At 40.0% G+C, this 15,231-nt stretch overlaps 1 protein-coding gene across 1 annotated transcript; it reads right to left on the reverse strand.

The window, feature by feature from the left end:
- Positions 1 to 1,702: 1,702 nt before the first annotated feature.
- LOC124287610 (endoglucanase E-4-like) lies at positions 1,703 to 13,620 on the reverse strand. The gene is made up of 13 exons (XM_046724108.1): positions 13,545 to 13,620; positions 13,014 to 13,189; positions 12,360 to 12,621; positions 11,695 to 11,868; positions 10,361 to 10,548; positions 8,337 to 8,496; positions 8,069 to 8,180; positions 6,845 to 6,995; positions 4,198 to 4,342; positions 3,797 to 3,968; positions 3,279 to 3,469; positions 2,759 to 2,819; positions 1,703 to 1,783 (listed from the first exon to the last, which is right to left on the reverse strand). Exons 2-13 carry the CDS (start codon positions 13,182 to 13,184, stop codon positions 1,777 to 1,779), a joined length of 1,794 nt encoding a protein of 597 aa, XP_046580064.1. The 5' UTR covers positions 13,185 to 13,189; positions 13,545 to 13,620; the 3' UTR covers positions 1,703 to 1,776.
- Positions 13,621 to 15,231: the final 1,611 nt, after the last annotated feature.

The raw sequence follows: 15,231 nt of genomic DNA on the forward strand, positions 1-15,231 counted from the left end.
ATCATATTAAAACGTTCAATCGTACAATTTTACATAGTTCATTTTACCTGGGTGTACAAACACCTAGAACTGGACCTGGATGTACAAACGCCCATAGGTTGTATGTATAGGATAGTTCACACATACCTACAATGAAATATCCGTATTGACACATATGATGTCTGTTTTACAGTTTTCCAAGAATTTATTGCGAAAATCTTTGTTTCTTAATACTGATAATCGAATTTTATTTTATTATAGATGTTACGTTATGTATAGTCCGTTTGGCCCAAACGCGGACCGATGAATTGCAATCTAACTCTAAAACTAATAAACATAAAATATGTTTTGATTATGATCAGGGTTTCATTGAGTATGTTATGTTACAGTTTTCGAGTTAGATTGCAATTCATCGGTCCGCTTTTGAGCCAAACGGACTGTGGTAAGGTACTCAATATGGGAGGCAACTCTTGTAGGCTTAAGAATGAACCTTACTACATTAAGAGTTATCTCCCTGGTGTAGCAGGGCTTGGTGTAGCAATGGCTTCCTTTGTTGGCAGATTTGTCAACAGAAGAGTAAAGAAAGCTGATTCTAGATGATTTTGAAAGGGGTGTGACTAATGTAAAGAGTTAGCTGGTAGACATGACATTCATCTGACTACACTATACAGAACTTTGAAGGATATTCAGTTGAGACTGAGCACAAGACAGGGACAGGGAGGTCAAGGAAGTTCAATACTACGAATCGCCGGTGACTCGGTCAGATTGTGAGTCGGTGAAAATTGAAAAATGATGACAATATCAGAAATGAGATGATTACTAGAGGTAATGTAATGTCCGCAGGTATGTAATGAAGACCCTAGATCAGGATTACAAAGAATAAACTGGGTGGCAAAGCGCGGAATTCCCTCACCATTGATGAAAGATGCACAAAAAGAAAGACGTTTAAACTGGTATTGGGCTCACGAAAATCATCATTGGGACAATGTTGGTTTTTTCTGATGATAGTTCTGCCTGCCGTTTTGCGGACTGTGTGAAAAATTTGACAAAACATACCGTGACACCTGCCTACCAACACCCACAACATAGCCCGACATTTCACATGTGGAGTGGGCTATCATCACGTTAAGTGACGCCGTTGTGTATTTTCACTGAAATTTGACGAAGGAACGATAATATGTTGACATCTTAAATGATCACCTCCTTCCAACGGCCCTAACATTATATGAAGATAATTGGATTTTTCAGCATGATAACGACCCAAGACACACTGCGGGCTACACCAAACAGTGTTTGTCGGAAGAAAATGTTCAAGTTTTAGACTGGCCCTGCTACAGCCCAGATCTTAACCCTATTGAGAATGTGTGGGGACTAATGAAGGACAGAATAAACCAAAACGGTACTTAGACATATTGAGGATATGAAGAACGAAGTACTCTAATATTGGGATACGCTGTCACATGATTTCCTACACACTTTGATCGGTAGTGTACCTAGGCGCATTCAGTTTTGTATTACAGGGCAAGAGGTCTCACAAAGTGCTGAAAAGACACTTAAACTGTATAAGAGAATCATATCTCAACATATTCATTTAAGTAAAATTTCAATAGTATTAGATGTTTTACATGTATTTCTACATGTATTAGATATTTGCCGAAACAACTTCCACAATATTCTCTGGGAATACTATACGTTCCAAATATCAAACGACAAAGAAAGACAGTAGATATAAAAAAGTAAATTTTATTGACTGTTATTGTGTTACTTGGTTAAAATTCCTCATCTTTATTCCCATGTTCAAGACCTGAAAAACGAAAACGAAGATATTGTTTGTCAAATAATATAATATTCTTAAGCATAAGTGAGTGAGGTTAGTTTAAGCAATATTCAGCTATATGGCGGCGGTCTGTTAATAATCGAGTCTGGACAAGACACTCCAGTGATCAACAGCATGAGCATCGATCTGCGCAATTGGGAACCGATGACATGTGTCAACCAAGTCAGCGAGCCTGACCACCCGATCGCGTTAGTCGCCTTTTACGACAAGCATGGGTTTCTGAAGATCAATTCTAAGCCGGATCATCACAGGCCGAATTTTAGAAGATAATTTCTAAAAATACATTGTTTAAATGAATATGAGTACAGCTGCAGGAACATCATGTCCGGGTGAACTATCACATCTGGTTTCCCGCGATAATACTTTTTTTAATGAAGGCATGTTTGCTTATGCAAAAAACATACACACCTAATATGTTTCGAATGTCATGCTGCATTATTTCAACAAGTACCCAAGAATAGACCTTATTAGAAGTAATATCTCCTAAGTGACCTCAATTTCAGAATTATTAGATTGTGATTGCTCTATCGAGTCGATAACACTATCATGAATATGAGTCACACGAATGAAATAGTAGTGAGTGAGTTTTAGTTTGACACCGCTTTTAAATATTCCAGCAATATCACGGAGGGGGAACACCTGAAATGGGCTTCACATATTGTACCCATGTGGGAAGTAGAACCCGGGTCGTCGGCGTGAGGAGCGAACGCTTTAACCACTGGCTACCCCACCGCCCCTAAATGAAATAGTAAAATCAGCATGGTAATTCAGTTAGACATCAATGTAATCATCATCTCCCTAGTAACATCAGTATTGCAGCCACTCTGAGTCATTTAACAATACAGTCATCCTATCACTCCATACTCGTACTTAAAACAAATCTACGATAACATTACCTCTTATTTTGACTAATGGTGACAAATTGCAATATATAGTATTTACCCGTGGCATTTTGGTTTACCAACATCAGGCAACTCCTTCTTGGCGACAAGATGAGTAAGACCTGGAACAGAAAGTTTCCTTTAGTTGTCCGTCTGGGTGAACCATCAGTTTACAATCATTAGCTATGCATTTTATAAAGCTACACTAAGCATCAAGGGGATTTCACAGAAGCTAGGATATTTAACAGGCAATCAACAATCCATGTGTATAAAGTAACAATCAAACACGCACTAATCAAATAAATGCGTAAATAAACGTAATGACTGTTTCTAATAATTAAGTAAATTTTCATAAATTACCAGAACAAACCATGAAACCTCGACATGGGGAGTAGTCGACCGTAAGTGGTGCATTTGTACCCAATCCGTTTGTCTCTCGGACAATAAAATATGTTTAAAGCTACCGATTGCAGTTATTGCCATATTTACTAGAACATAACACGAAAATAGTGGACAAAGTGGACAAATTGCACTTTCATGATGTTTAGGAACTCTGGCTACACAAAACACCTGAGACTTACCAGCCAGAGCAGACTGGAAGCCTGAGTTGTAGTCGCAGGCCACCTCGTTGTGGACGTAGTCCTCCCTGTCGTCCTTGTAGGAGTCATCATTACCAGGGCCTCCCACTATGGCGCCCACAAGGAGCTGGGGGCTGGGACCGGAAGAGTGTAGGTTGGCCTCTGTGCAGGGAGCTGGACGGTCGGGGCAGGAGCTGAAGGTGGGACAAACACATATAGAGAGTAATACAGGGACATCAAATAGCTGCTAAATGTCATTGGTTTCAGAATCTTTCAAAATATGAATTAGGCACAGCACTGGCCGTCTTGACGCGGAATCAATGGTTTGTTGTACTATACAGGGCGCGAGCCGTGTTCTACAGAATCATAGGCATTGATATACTCAGTTTCAATATCTGGCTTCAGATTTCCAATTTCTTTACATTTCGCTTGTTTGCCACCTTACCGTTATTAAATGGTTGTGTGGTGACTTAGGATGTTAATGACGGATAATAGATGAAATTATTCTAAAGTTAACACACGCGGATCTGTGATGAGGACTCTTGGGGTATTTGGAGCCGAAGCCGATCTGGTAGCTGATGCCGTAGTTGTTGTCCCCGAGGATGTAGTTGATCTGCTCAACTGCCCACTTTCTGTAGATTGCAGTGTCAAGACCAGCATCAGCAGCCATCAGAGCGACGAATGCTGCATCACCTGAGAGCATAAACAGGTGCTGATATTACTCAATTATCATATTATGTACTGTCGATGAACAGTTTACCGTCATATATCAGTGAACAGCAATGTATTTGGTGATTTCATTTTTAAATGATCAACTATAACGACTTGCATTTGCACGATCCTCTTAACAGATAGTTGCTCGTCATCATGTTTGGACCCCTGTTTGTTTCAAAATGAAATATGTTGCATCTGTTCCACTGACCTGCATATCTGTTGGAGCCCCACTGGTCTCTCCACGCCTGTCCACATGGAGTGTAGGTGATGGAGCCACCAGGGAGCCAGCCCTTGAAGAAACCCTCCACTTCCGCTTTGTAGGCAGAGTCACGGGTAGCCTCGTACAACATCAGCTGGAAAGGAACCATCTTTCAATGTTACAATCACATTCCCGATCCTTGTTGTAGCGCCCTTCTGACATACAATACAGTTTGAAAGACGTGCATTTCTCACATAATAAACGTTTCAACAGTAAACGGAACATTATATCTGATATGTTTTTTTATTATTTGGTTCGTGCATTATGAACGTCAACACCAGAGACAATATGTTGAAACAGTTTCGATAGGGCGAAAGTTATTCTCACTCAGACCACCTTAATCGTTGTGTTTGACCTACATATTTGGTGAAGCCCATTTCGGGTGTTCCCAGATATGTGAATATTGCAAAAAGCGACGTAAAGCCAAACTCACTCATTCACTCACACATTCATTTCCAATGTTTGTTTCATCACAATAAGGCATTCCGTCAAATGTTATTTCCCACACAACTTCCTCTGCCTTCCTTTGTAAACGTTTGGCAACAAATGCTATGCACATGCGATTTATATCTCCTGACAGTAATGCTCTTTTTGTATTCAGACCATAGGTCTGTCGAGGGAATATATATATATATATCTTAAAATTCCTTTCTATATTGTTATTGAATGGTATTGGAGTTATGTGTGGGGTGGTCAGTGGCAGTAAATGATTGAAACGCTTGTAAAATATAGAGCGTTCTTGTTGCCCGATTGTAACAGGAAGTGAGATTTTGATTTACCACACTTTACTGTTGAGAAACACGTGACTTGGAAACTTATTAGTTGCAGTATTATATTTGACGTGGAAGTATTTCATCCCTAGATGGTTCAATATACTAAATATATATCTCTAAATGTGTCAAGTCAAGTGTATATATTCTATAAGAAGACCACAGCCACTTATTTACACTCGTACAAGAAATTCTATGAATTAACATTCTAGGTTTAACAATAGTATATGCACAATACACGTCCAAGTATTTACACAGTTTGGAAACATTTTCATTTTGACATCATACGCGTGTACATGTGTGGGTTGTCACAATAGACATTGAGAAGGTAACGTGATATCAACATACGGAGAAAATTAACACAAGGTGCTATTCGTCTTCTATGCCTAAATGACACGGACAAACTCGTTGGTACAAATCAATACCAAACCATCTTCCTTTGTTTTATTCAATCTTACCAGTCGTGTTTTCAGCTTTATAAGAATATTTCGATACTTTATAAATGTTTTGTACATTTTACATCATGAACTGTTACATATTGTGTTGTTATACTTGGAAGAACATATTAACACCAAATTTGTAAATTGAATAAGAAATAACTCATTGTCTCCTACACCTTGAGACAACCACAGAATCCCCAAACCATACGAAAACAGTAAAAATCATTTGAAACATTTGAAACTCTTGTTACCTTCTTACCTCGGCGTATTCAATTAGTAATGCAGCTGGCCGATTTACATGTATACGAAACATCAGCCTCAAGTATCTTTAAGATTTAACCATGGTAAGCTCTTTCCTCCTGTGGAACCAAACCTCCTGACTAGATTAACGATGCATAAGTGCTCCTGATGACATTTAATTCTTTATCATGACGACCAACCGATATCAAGCATAACCAGACTTTATTACGGTTTGTAAAGTTTGCAAAAGCTACACAATTTTATTTTCCTTTTTAAAAAGACTTTTCTACAGAATGGCATTTAAACCCATGTTGTAGTCAACTGTGAGTAATCCCATCTGAAGTCAGCTTGTTTATCTCTTAGCCCATTTACAAATTCAAACATTTAACATGCTTGAATGACTTTACCTAAGAACACACTAATGAAATCGCTCAATATTTCTCCGAATTATGCAGAGCTGCCTTCTTATATATATATATATATATACTATAACAAATTCTGTTAATGTCTCAGGAAAGAAAGAACAGTGAAAAAGCTTGTTAAACAAAGTAAACGAACATGCATAATGGTTGCTCCAGAATGTGTGGACATTTCAAACCAGAATACTGTCAACACCGGCTGCTTTTCCATTCTTTAGATAAAACTTGGCTTTCATTCCATTTGCAGTAATTTCAAACAATGCATTAGTCTGTTCCCTTCACCATCACCTCATCATGGCAAGGAACGTTACTGCTACGGAACTACAATCGTTAACAGTTTCAAAGAGATTCTTGAAGTGATGCACTTGAACAACTAGTACTGTCAATATCAGCTCGGGTATCATGTCCACCCATTATATGTTCCTAATAGTTCTCTCTAGAAACTTGATCAATGATTCAATGTCTGTTTAAGGTTTTTCTTCTTTTCGGATCTGCATTTACATTTCGACTGCCAACACCCTGTTTCATAAATATTTCTCATTTTACAATGTATACAAGCTGTTGCGTTCAACACAGTTTGGATAAATGTATCAAATACATCGTTGTTTTACATGTTTCGTGTCTGATAGGTCATCGATGTTGGGGAGACTGTCATTCGTAGTTTTAGCAAAACAGTCCGCCGATAATGGGTGTCAAGAATGAGTTGTCTGTAAACACATTATATCACCTGACAATCGATCTTCTTATCGTCCCATCCTAGAGCCCACGCCCAGGCATTCTCGTGGTATCCCTTGGCATCGGCCAGGTAGGACTTGTCTCCTGTTGCTCTGTACAGCCACATGGCGCCCTCACACATCTCGTCCTTGTCATCACTTGATCTGGAGCAACATTAGATCGCCATGCTCACACAGACTGTTTAATTGTAACTGGGTAAACATAAAACTTCAAATGTGTGTCAAACGAAACGTAATATTATTCCTGTCCTAAGTCAAATATTGCTTTAAACCAATGTGAATTAGACGTTCCCTGCAACGTTCAATGCAACCGTCGATGTTGCATACAACCTATCGCTTTACAAGCAAAGTACCGCGATCCGCAACAAGGTATAAACTTGCCAAGCGTTCTCAAAACAAATTGACAGCAGATCACAAATTTCCTGAATGAGTGAGTGGGAGACTGACACAACCAGCTAACATCCTATCATCCACCGTCTGTTCCACATCTTCAAAGAAGTCATCAATAATGAAAGTGTCATTGGTTCGTCAACGAGCCTTCATTTGGTCAAAATAAGCAGTAGTCACACTGCCATTTTAAATGCGCGAGATCTTCGAGCTGTTGCCGATACCTTAGATGAGTGATTTACTTACTCTGAGCGATTCGTGGCCTTGTGTTTCCTGATGCCATGTCAATGTATGACATCGCCAGGAACAGGAAATGCAAATACTATTAAATACACTGCCATGCAAGGATGTCAAGGCGTGCTTACCCTGCATTCACCTCTAACAAAATGCGTATTTGGTGTATGCAGTGATTTTAAAAATTGCGCCAGGATCTACACAATGTGCATTAAACACCTTTCCCTAAATTTAAATTTTCGTTATGTCATCCACAGCATACCCTGGTTATAATGCCACCGTTTGTCCAGGAACTAATATGGCATTTAATCCAGGGTGGCATTATAACCAGGGTATAATATGGGCAGGAAATCCGTTCTAGCAAAAACATGGCATAATATCCAGGGTGGCATTATAACCAGGGTGCACTGTATATTATTTATATGCCTACCTAAGAAATCGTTTAACACATTTACCACAGCCCAACGGACCTCCTTACCAATATTACCATTTACCACCGTTATAGTGATGTACATTACCCCAAATGGCAATGCTGGAGAAAAACAGCCTCGATTGTCCAAAGAGACAAATTGCATTGAGCATGAAAGGCAACATACGCGTAGAACCGGCCAGCGTCTTGGATACTGGTGCTGTATAGCCCTGGGTACTTCTTCCCGAACTCGTAGATCTCCTTGGATGTTGACAGAAGTTTAGCAGCGTATGTAGCATCTATAACCCAAGGTTCATCAGATGACGTGTACGGCCCATTGCGGTCTGATGTCTTTATTGTCTAATCTTTTCTTGATTAACTGATCTCCCGGGAAAAAAACTGAGTTTGATGAGTGTCGCTTTATAACTAGTTCAACTTAAACACTATATTGTCACCTCTTTCCTTGAAAGCAAGATACCCAGCAGCTAGGGAGGCAGCAATCTCTCCAGCAACATCTGATCCAGGTTTGCTTGGTGTGAGTTTGTAGGCGGGTCTGGCCATCTTCATGTCCTCAGCACGGCCCCAGAAGTGGTGGTCGTCATCGCCTTCTCCAACCTTGAGGAAATCAGAAACTAAATGTGAATACATGAATGGATATGGTAATTAGATCTAGATAATCAGCAAAGCAGAATGCAATTGGCGTAAAAAGAATCATATTTGTCATGAAAAAATTATATGAGATCTTGAGAGGCCTTTAGAAGTTGGTGAATATATAAGACGAGTATATGGATGGGAACTTCTTCTTTATTGTATAACACGACGTTTCTGGGCTACTTCTTGACCCTTCTTCAGGTGATTAACGTTTCTTGGCTACTTCTTGCCCCTCTTCAGGTGATTAAAGAGAGACGTAGAAAGCAAACTATATATACCAGATTTACAGGAAGCCAGACATGTACATGTATATACAATATACTGCTTGCCCCTTCAATCACCCGAAGAAGGGGCAAGAAGTAGCCCAGAAACGTAGTGTTATGTAATAAAGAAGAAGTTGCAATCCATATACTCGTTTTATAAGAAATTATTTGTCATGAGGAACTCATCGTACCCAACATCAAAGTTTAATAAGTGTTTAAGAACGAGATATGAAGGAGTTATTGTACATATTTTGTTTAACTGTTTTCCTACTCTCAATGTAAATCGAGGGTAAATGGGAGAATACTTTACTAATTATTACGACCCGTGATGGTCCGGGTTAGAATTGATCTTCAGTAACCCATGCTTGTAGTAACAGGCGACTAACGGGATCGGGTGATCAGGCTCGCTGGCTTGGTTGACACATGTCATAGGTTCCCAATCGCGCAGATCGATGCTCATGCTGTTGATCACTGGATTGTCTGGTCTAGACTCGATTATTTATAGACCGCCGCCATATAGCTGGAATATTGCGGAGTGCAGCGTAAAAATACACTCACTCACTCACTCACTACTAATTATTACCTGCATTGTAATCGAACGTGTACTTGGTATAACCTATACCGACTGGGCGGTGGGGAAGCCCAATGGTTAAAGCGTCCGCTCGGCATGCTGAAGACCCGTGTTCGATTCCCCACATGGGTGCAATGTGTGAAGCCCATTTCTGGTGTCCCCCGCCGTGATATTGCTGGAATATTTCTAAAAGCGGCGTAAAACCATACTCACTCACTCACTCACTCACTCTACCGACTACTACAGGACCGACTGCGACTGCTCAGTATATATTGATAACAGCACTCAGCAATGGAGATTGTCATTAACTTAGTAAATGGACTCAAGGGTGTGTGTGTGTGTGTGTGTGTGTGTGTGTGTGTGTGTGTGTGTTTCATTGTTGTTAATGTCTGTACTCAGTAATGGTCAGCGATGTAAATAACCGAGTCAATGAAACTGGATCAATGATCCACGCTGACGGGTACCATGACAATCAACCAGTACTGACCACTCGACCCACTCACCCATCTCTTAATACAAGCATCTGCTATCGGGAGTCATTTCCTCCTGATAATGTAATATGACTTCATCCTATATCACGTTCCTCAGTACGGTGGACGTGGGATGACCGGCATATAGTGAGTGAGTGAGTTTAGCTTTATTTAGCTAAATTATTTCAGCAATAATTTCACTGCGGTGAACACCAGAAAAGTACTTCACCTGTGGGGAATCGAACCGGGGTCTTCCGAGTGACGAACGAACGCTTTAACCACTAGGCTACACCACCGCCCCTTAGGTCATATAGTATGTATTCCATGATAAATAAAACTGATTGTATATGCCAGCATAATTATCATTCTTGATTATTCATATCACACGTGGAATAGAAGAGGTGTTTTCCCTTGTCTTCATGTGGAACCTGAACATCAGTCGGATGTCATCTGCAGATTCGTGTCATATGTCTAGCATGCAAACCTTTACTATAGAAACATTACGACAGGAACGTCTAACTCACCTGAGCATAAAGAGTTTGACTCTTGGGGATCCAGCACTTAAGGTAATAGTCAAGTGGCCATTTGATCATATCAAAGAACATATCCGTCTGATTCATTGCAGCATATGCATCTTTCCACTGAAGGTAGCCCCAGAGCAACACGGTGGAAGAGCTGGACATTGGCAAGCTGAACTTGACGTGGTCACCAGCTGGAAGATCCGTAGATAAACTATATTTCCTCCATTGCTATGAAGAGCAGTTCACAAAATGAACAACTCAAAATACAAAACAGTCAATCAGTCATAAGATTGGGATGTACAAGGATATTGCAGATATACACTTCAGTATGCACTTGATACTGATATAATCACTAGCTGGTGTCTGGACTTATAATATACCCTACATTTGTGAACGAATTCAGATAATTTTAAGATTGCTTGGATCCAAACCTGAAAGTCCAAACGAATGAGTTCATTATGTTCCCCGTTCAGTATAAAGTAAATTTCTGTCATGTTTGAGTGTTGCATAGTTTAGGAGTACATGTTTTGCACAGTTTTATATTTGTCACACAAGGCTCAATGTCTCGCCAAGATGTTCATGCCAGCTATTTCATGATGAAAGTGTCTGTGTTACTGTCAAACTCCAATGGTTCTTGTCTATGAATTCTCCATATGTCACACAGGTTTTCGTCACATTGTTTAGGTTGTGACTAATGTCAAACAGTCAAAGTCATTCGGATAGCTTAATCCTGCAAGATATTTGCTTAGGAAACGTTTCTTTGGTTTTGTTGTCTGCCGACACAATCGTCCAGCAAACAACAGGTTATATTTATCAATGTAAGTCCTCTTTGACCAAAGTCCAAGAGTGCCTCTAGTAGTAGCACTCGGTGACCTCTTGGGCAAAGCTTGTACTCGTCGAGCAAAGGCTCTTTGAACTCGTTCCAGATTAGTGTAGTCTGATTTCGTAAGGTTGAGAAATTGTCCACATCCATAAAGGGCACTGGGGAGTATTGCAAATTTCCATAGTTTGGTGCTTACAATGAGATTTACCCATTTAAGTGAAGGCCAGAAGTATAGAGAGAATTCATGGCTGTGAAAGCCATGTTAATGCCATCTGAAGTAGTTCTCAATTCTTTCATAAGGTCATCAATGAAGAAGCCATGCAGACATAACTCTTCTTTGATCGACACCCCTTGAGATATGGAAAAAAGCTGACGAACACCCTTGAAACACCAGCTGGAAGGAAAAAGCTGCACCATCTCACGCCTTGTATAACTAGCCTACAAGTCCTGTATGTTGGAAGCCGTCATCCGTTAACGTACTTAAACAAGGATATGGACATGTGATAACACTCACCGTCATACCATCCCCCAGTGAGGTCCTCCCCATTATCTCCCTTGTCTCCCAGAGCGGAATCTCCTCTCCAGGGGATGGGGTTGTTGGCCGGAAGTCTGCCTGACCTCTGAGCGTCATAGAACAGGATGGACTTGGCCAGGGCTTCTCCGTAGGCATACCTGGCTGTTCCGCCTCCTGGTAACATGGAAAATATAACGAGAGAAGACAACTGAAGATCATCACTAGAACACGAAATGTGATTTTGATTAAGCCATTGCAATATCATCGGACTTATATCTTATTTGATTATGGTCACCGTGTAACTTAATGACACGTTTTGATTTAATGAGTTCAATATTTATATATTTAATTTATTATTGTTATTTATCAGATATGAAATTAGTGAATACTTCCAAAACGATCTTCTTGCTGGCGTGAAAGTTTATAATGATTTTATCTTTTACAATACCACGTTTATTTATAAGTTTCAATTTTGCATTGATCATACTATACCGTAAACTCATTAACATCCTGCTACACTCTATGTCTGTACATATGTATCAACGGGCCTTTCTTAAATGCAAACCAAATTGGCTGATAAAGCATTGCCTTGCTACCTTATCTTTCTTACTCCGAGTCGTATGTACCGATTTGACAAAGGAAAATATTTATCTTAACACACTGACCTGTATGTGGAATTGGTGGAATCGTGGCCACTTGGTGAGGCTTGGTGGGTCCGTTGCCCTGTGTTACTGAGCCGGATGTTGGCGCAACACCACCTCCCATTCCTTCAACTTCCAGCGTTGTTTTGGGGGTGATATCACCCGTTGTATGAGCCACGAAGTCAAGACATAGTTGGTCCCCGACATGCTCATCAGCATTCCATGCTTTGTTGGTCAACACATACTCCTTCCCTCCATCTGCCTTTTTAGCATCCGCTGTCCATATCTGTCAAGTTCGAAGAACATGACAGATAGTCTAAATGGATAGGTTATCGAAGCGTAACCGGGTAATTAAAGCGCCTGTCTGTCACACAATAGACCCAGATTCAAACAAAGTGTTTGGATATTTTCTTGTATCGCCATCTTGCAAATGATGATGTTACAATCACATGCTTTATGTAAACTAATTCAATATTTTATATACAGTGTATGTTGATAAAATTACCGTTTCAAAGAAGGTTAACGAAACGTTACGCCATTATGAATTATGCATATGCGTCCATTATCTTTTAAAATATATTCCACAGTTGCTAACGCCAACGACAACGTTGTAAAAAACTGAAAATGCGGAATCGATATTTATATATTCAATAGCAATTGCAACAACGAGTTAATTACGTCAATGCTGTCTACGGCTTGGTCAAAACGAAGATGTGCTGTCCAAGAGTGCAGTTCCTTTGTGATACCAATGCAGGCCTTTGCCTGGAAGCCTCCGTTCCAGTGGTTGTTGAGGGGGACGTCCACCGCCGACCCCACAGCCAGGACAGCCGCAACGAGAAACACGTTCATCGTGACTGAAAGGAAAACACAGCTCACTTTCAGCATCAACATGTACGAGGACAAGGGTAAAGGACAATTCTGCCGACAAAGCACGCTATAGGTCTACAGGTATAAGTGTGTTTCGGCCATGTTCGATGTTTACGCTGAATAATGTTTCTACGGTCAGACGAACTAATATGGGGAAGTAACATAATGTGCAATGTTGTTCTTGTAAAAAGAGAGTACATTAGGTTTATCTCCGGTCTGCCTTGGTCATTACGCCATTAGCCGGACTCCGGAACGCAAGAAGGCCCTGGTTCGATTGTTCACATTGGAGCAAGGGTTGAATTCCATCTCTGTGGCTTCTAAAAAAAAAAAAGATGTCCTTACCTTCCTATGTTCAGTCTAGTGACACAGGTCAGTACAAGTTATACACTATATAGGCTTTGGATCCCGCACCCTAACCTTCTAACTTTATTTGATTATCTAATCGGCTCACCCTTGACTCAAATTGTGCACGTGGTAAGACAAATCAGAGCAACCGTTGGTATTGGATACCCAGTTGTATCAGCCCTCATTGTGACAATTGCTACAGTTTTAAGGCTATGTACCTTCCTTAGGGTGTTATCTTTTGTTACCCCCGCAACGCGTTTTGCTGGGGGAACAGTGGACTCCGTCCGTCCGTCTGTCCGCGCACATTCGTCTTTTCCGGAGCAGAACTTTAAAATCGTTCACTATTTCTTCACCAAAACCACATAGATAGGTCTATTGGTGTACTGGTGCCTTTTGACACTTTGGGATTTCTGAATAAAATGGGGTTTTTTTTGCGTTTCCATGGCAACAAGTTTGACTTCGACTGAAATTGGTGTTGGTGTTCTTTTCCGGTGTAGAACCTTTAAATCGTACAATATTTCTTCACCAAACTTGGCACATAGTTAGGTCTGGTGTTGAACTGGTGCCTTTTGGTAGCTTTGGATTATTTTTTACGTTTCCATGGCAACAACTTTGGCTTCGACTGAATGTGGGGGTAGTTCTACCACTTTGCTATATACACGCCAAAACATTTGACATAGTGATAACTAGTAGACATATGCATGAAGAGTATTTTACCATTGCTGGGGATATCGATGACTTTGTCTTCTTGTTGTATGTATTTAATACCAAACTCAGAAGAAACCAATATTTTGGAATTCTGTAATGCTTGCTATAAGTGCCATTGTTTCGGCAAAATGTATTCGTTACAATTAAGGACGTGATACAAACGAGGACCGTTCAAAAAGTATTCAGCATCACCTAGAAAATGATACGAATACATCTGTTTTAATGCTATATTTTCTACATATTATCTGTCAACCTCAAGCAAAATTGCTGTGCTAAGTTCCAGCCTCACGATCCCCATTTTGTTTGATTTATTATCTTGGTACCCCCCAAAAACGCACAATCTCACAAATCACAAACCTCAGGAAACAAAACATGAAAGGAACATTTTCGATGTCTGAGATAGGCAGAAGTCCGCTAGAATCAAACTTAGATATTAAACTGCATAAAAAAGCAATTTGAAGCTACAATCGCTTGTTAATGTGACTCCCCCTTCGTGTTAACTGAAAGACCTGCTTTGGAGGCACTACCCACCCACCACTTTCAGATGACGTAATCATAAGGACATAATTTATTCTAATGTTTTCACTTATTCATACATGATGCCAAGGGTTCAAACTAAATACTGAATGGTCACTCAAGTGTCAGCTCTCAATATATTGTAGACAGTGCCACCTTGAATATCCGGACACAATGTTTTTGAAAGATAAAATGGGGGTGTCTTTAAAAATAGCCCCCGTCTAAATATAAATCAAGCAATCCAAATATTTGAATGTTGATTATGACGGGAAGTCACCCAATACTATGCTGAACATATTATATATGACATTATCTGAGGGCATGCCATTAACCAAAAGGTACCAAATAACAGATCGTTTTTCATTTTCTGCATTTTTAAAGAAATATTATACCCCAATGTGATGTGATTATCTCGTTAACCACATTACCCACATGTGTAAAAATTTTGGATATGGCTTTG

This window comes from Haliotis rubra, unplaced genomic scaffold (assembly GCF_003918875.1).
Source record: "Haliotis rubra isolate DU_JTF1 unplaced genomic scaffold, ASM391887v1 Scf402, whole genome shotgun sequence".
In the NCBI taxonomy this organism is placed as follows: domain Eukaryota; kingdom Metazoa; phylum Mollusca; class Gastropoda; order Lepetellida; family Haliotidae; genus Haliotis; species Haliotis rubra.

What these genes read in the sequence shown, in the direction of transcription:
- LOC124287610 (XM_046724108.1), bottom strand. Translation starts at nt 13,184, where the DNA reads ATGAACGTGTTTCTCGTTGCGGCTGTCCTGGCTGTGGGGTCGGCGGTG. An exon ending in CACTGGGGGATGGTATGACG is followed by an intron (nt 10,549 to 11,694) that starts GTGAGTGTTATC and finishes CGGATCTTCCAG; the next exon opens with CTGGTGACCACGTCAAGTTC. An exon ending in CTTCCAGTCTGCTCTGGCTG is followed by an intron (nt 2,820 to 3,278) that starts GTAAGTCTCAGG and finishes TTTCTGTTCCAG; the next exon opens with GTCTTACTCATCTTGTCGCC.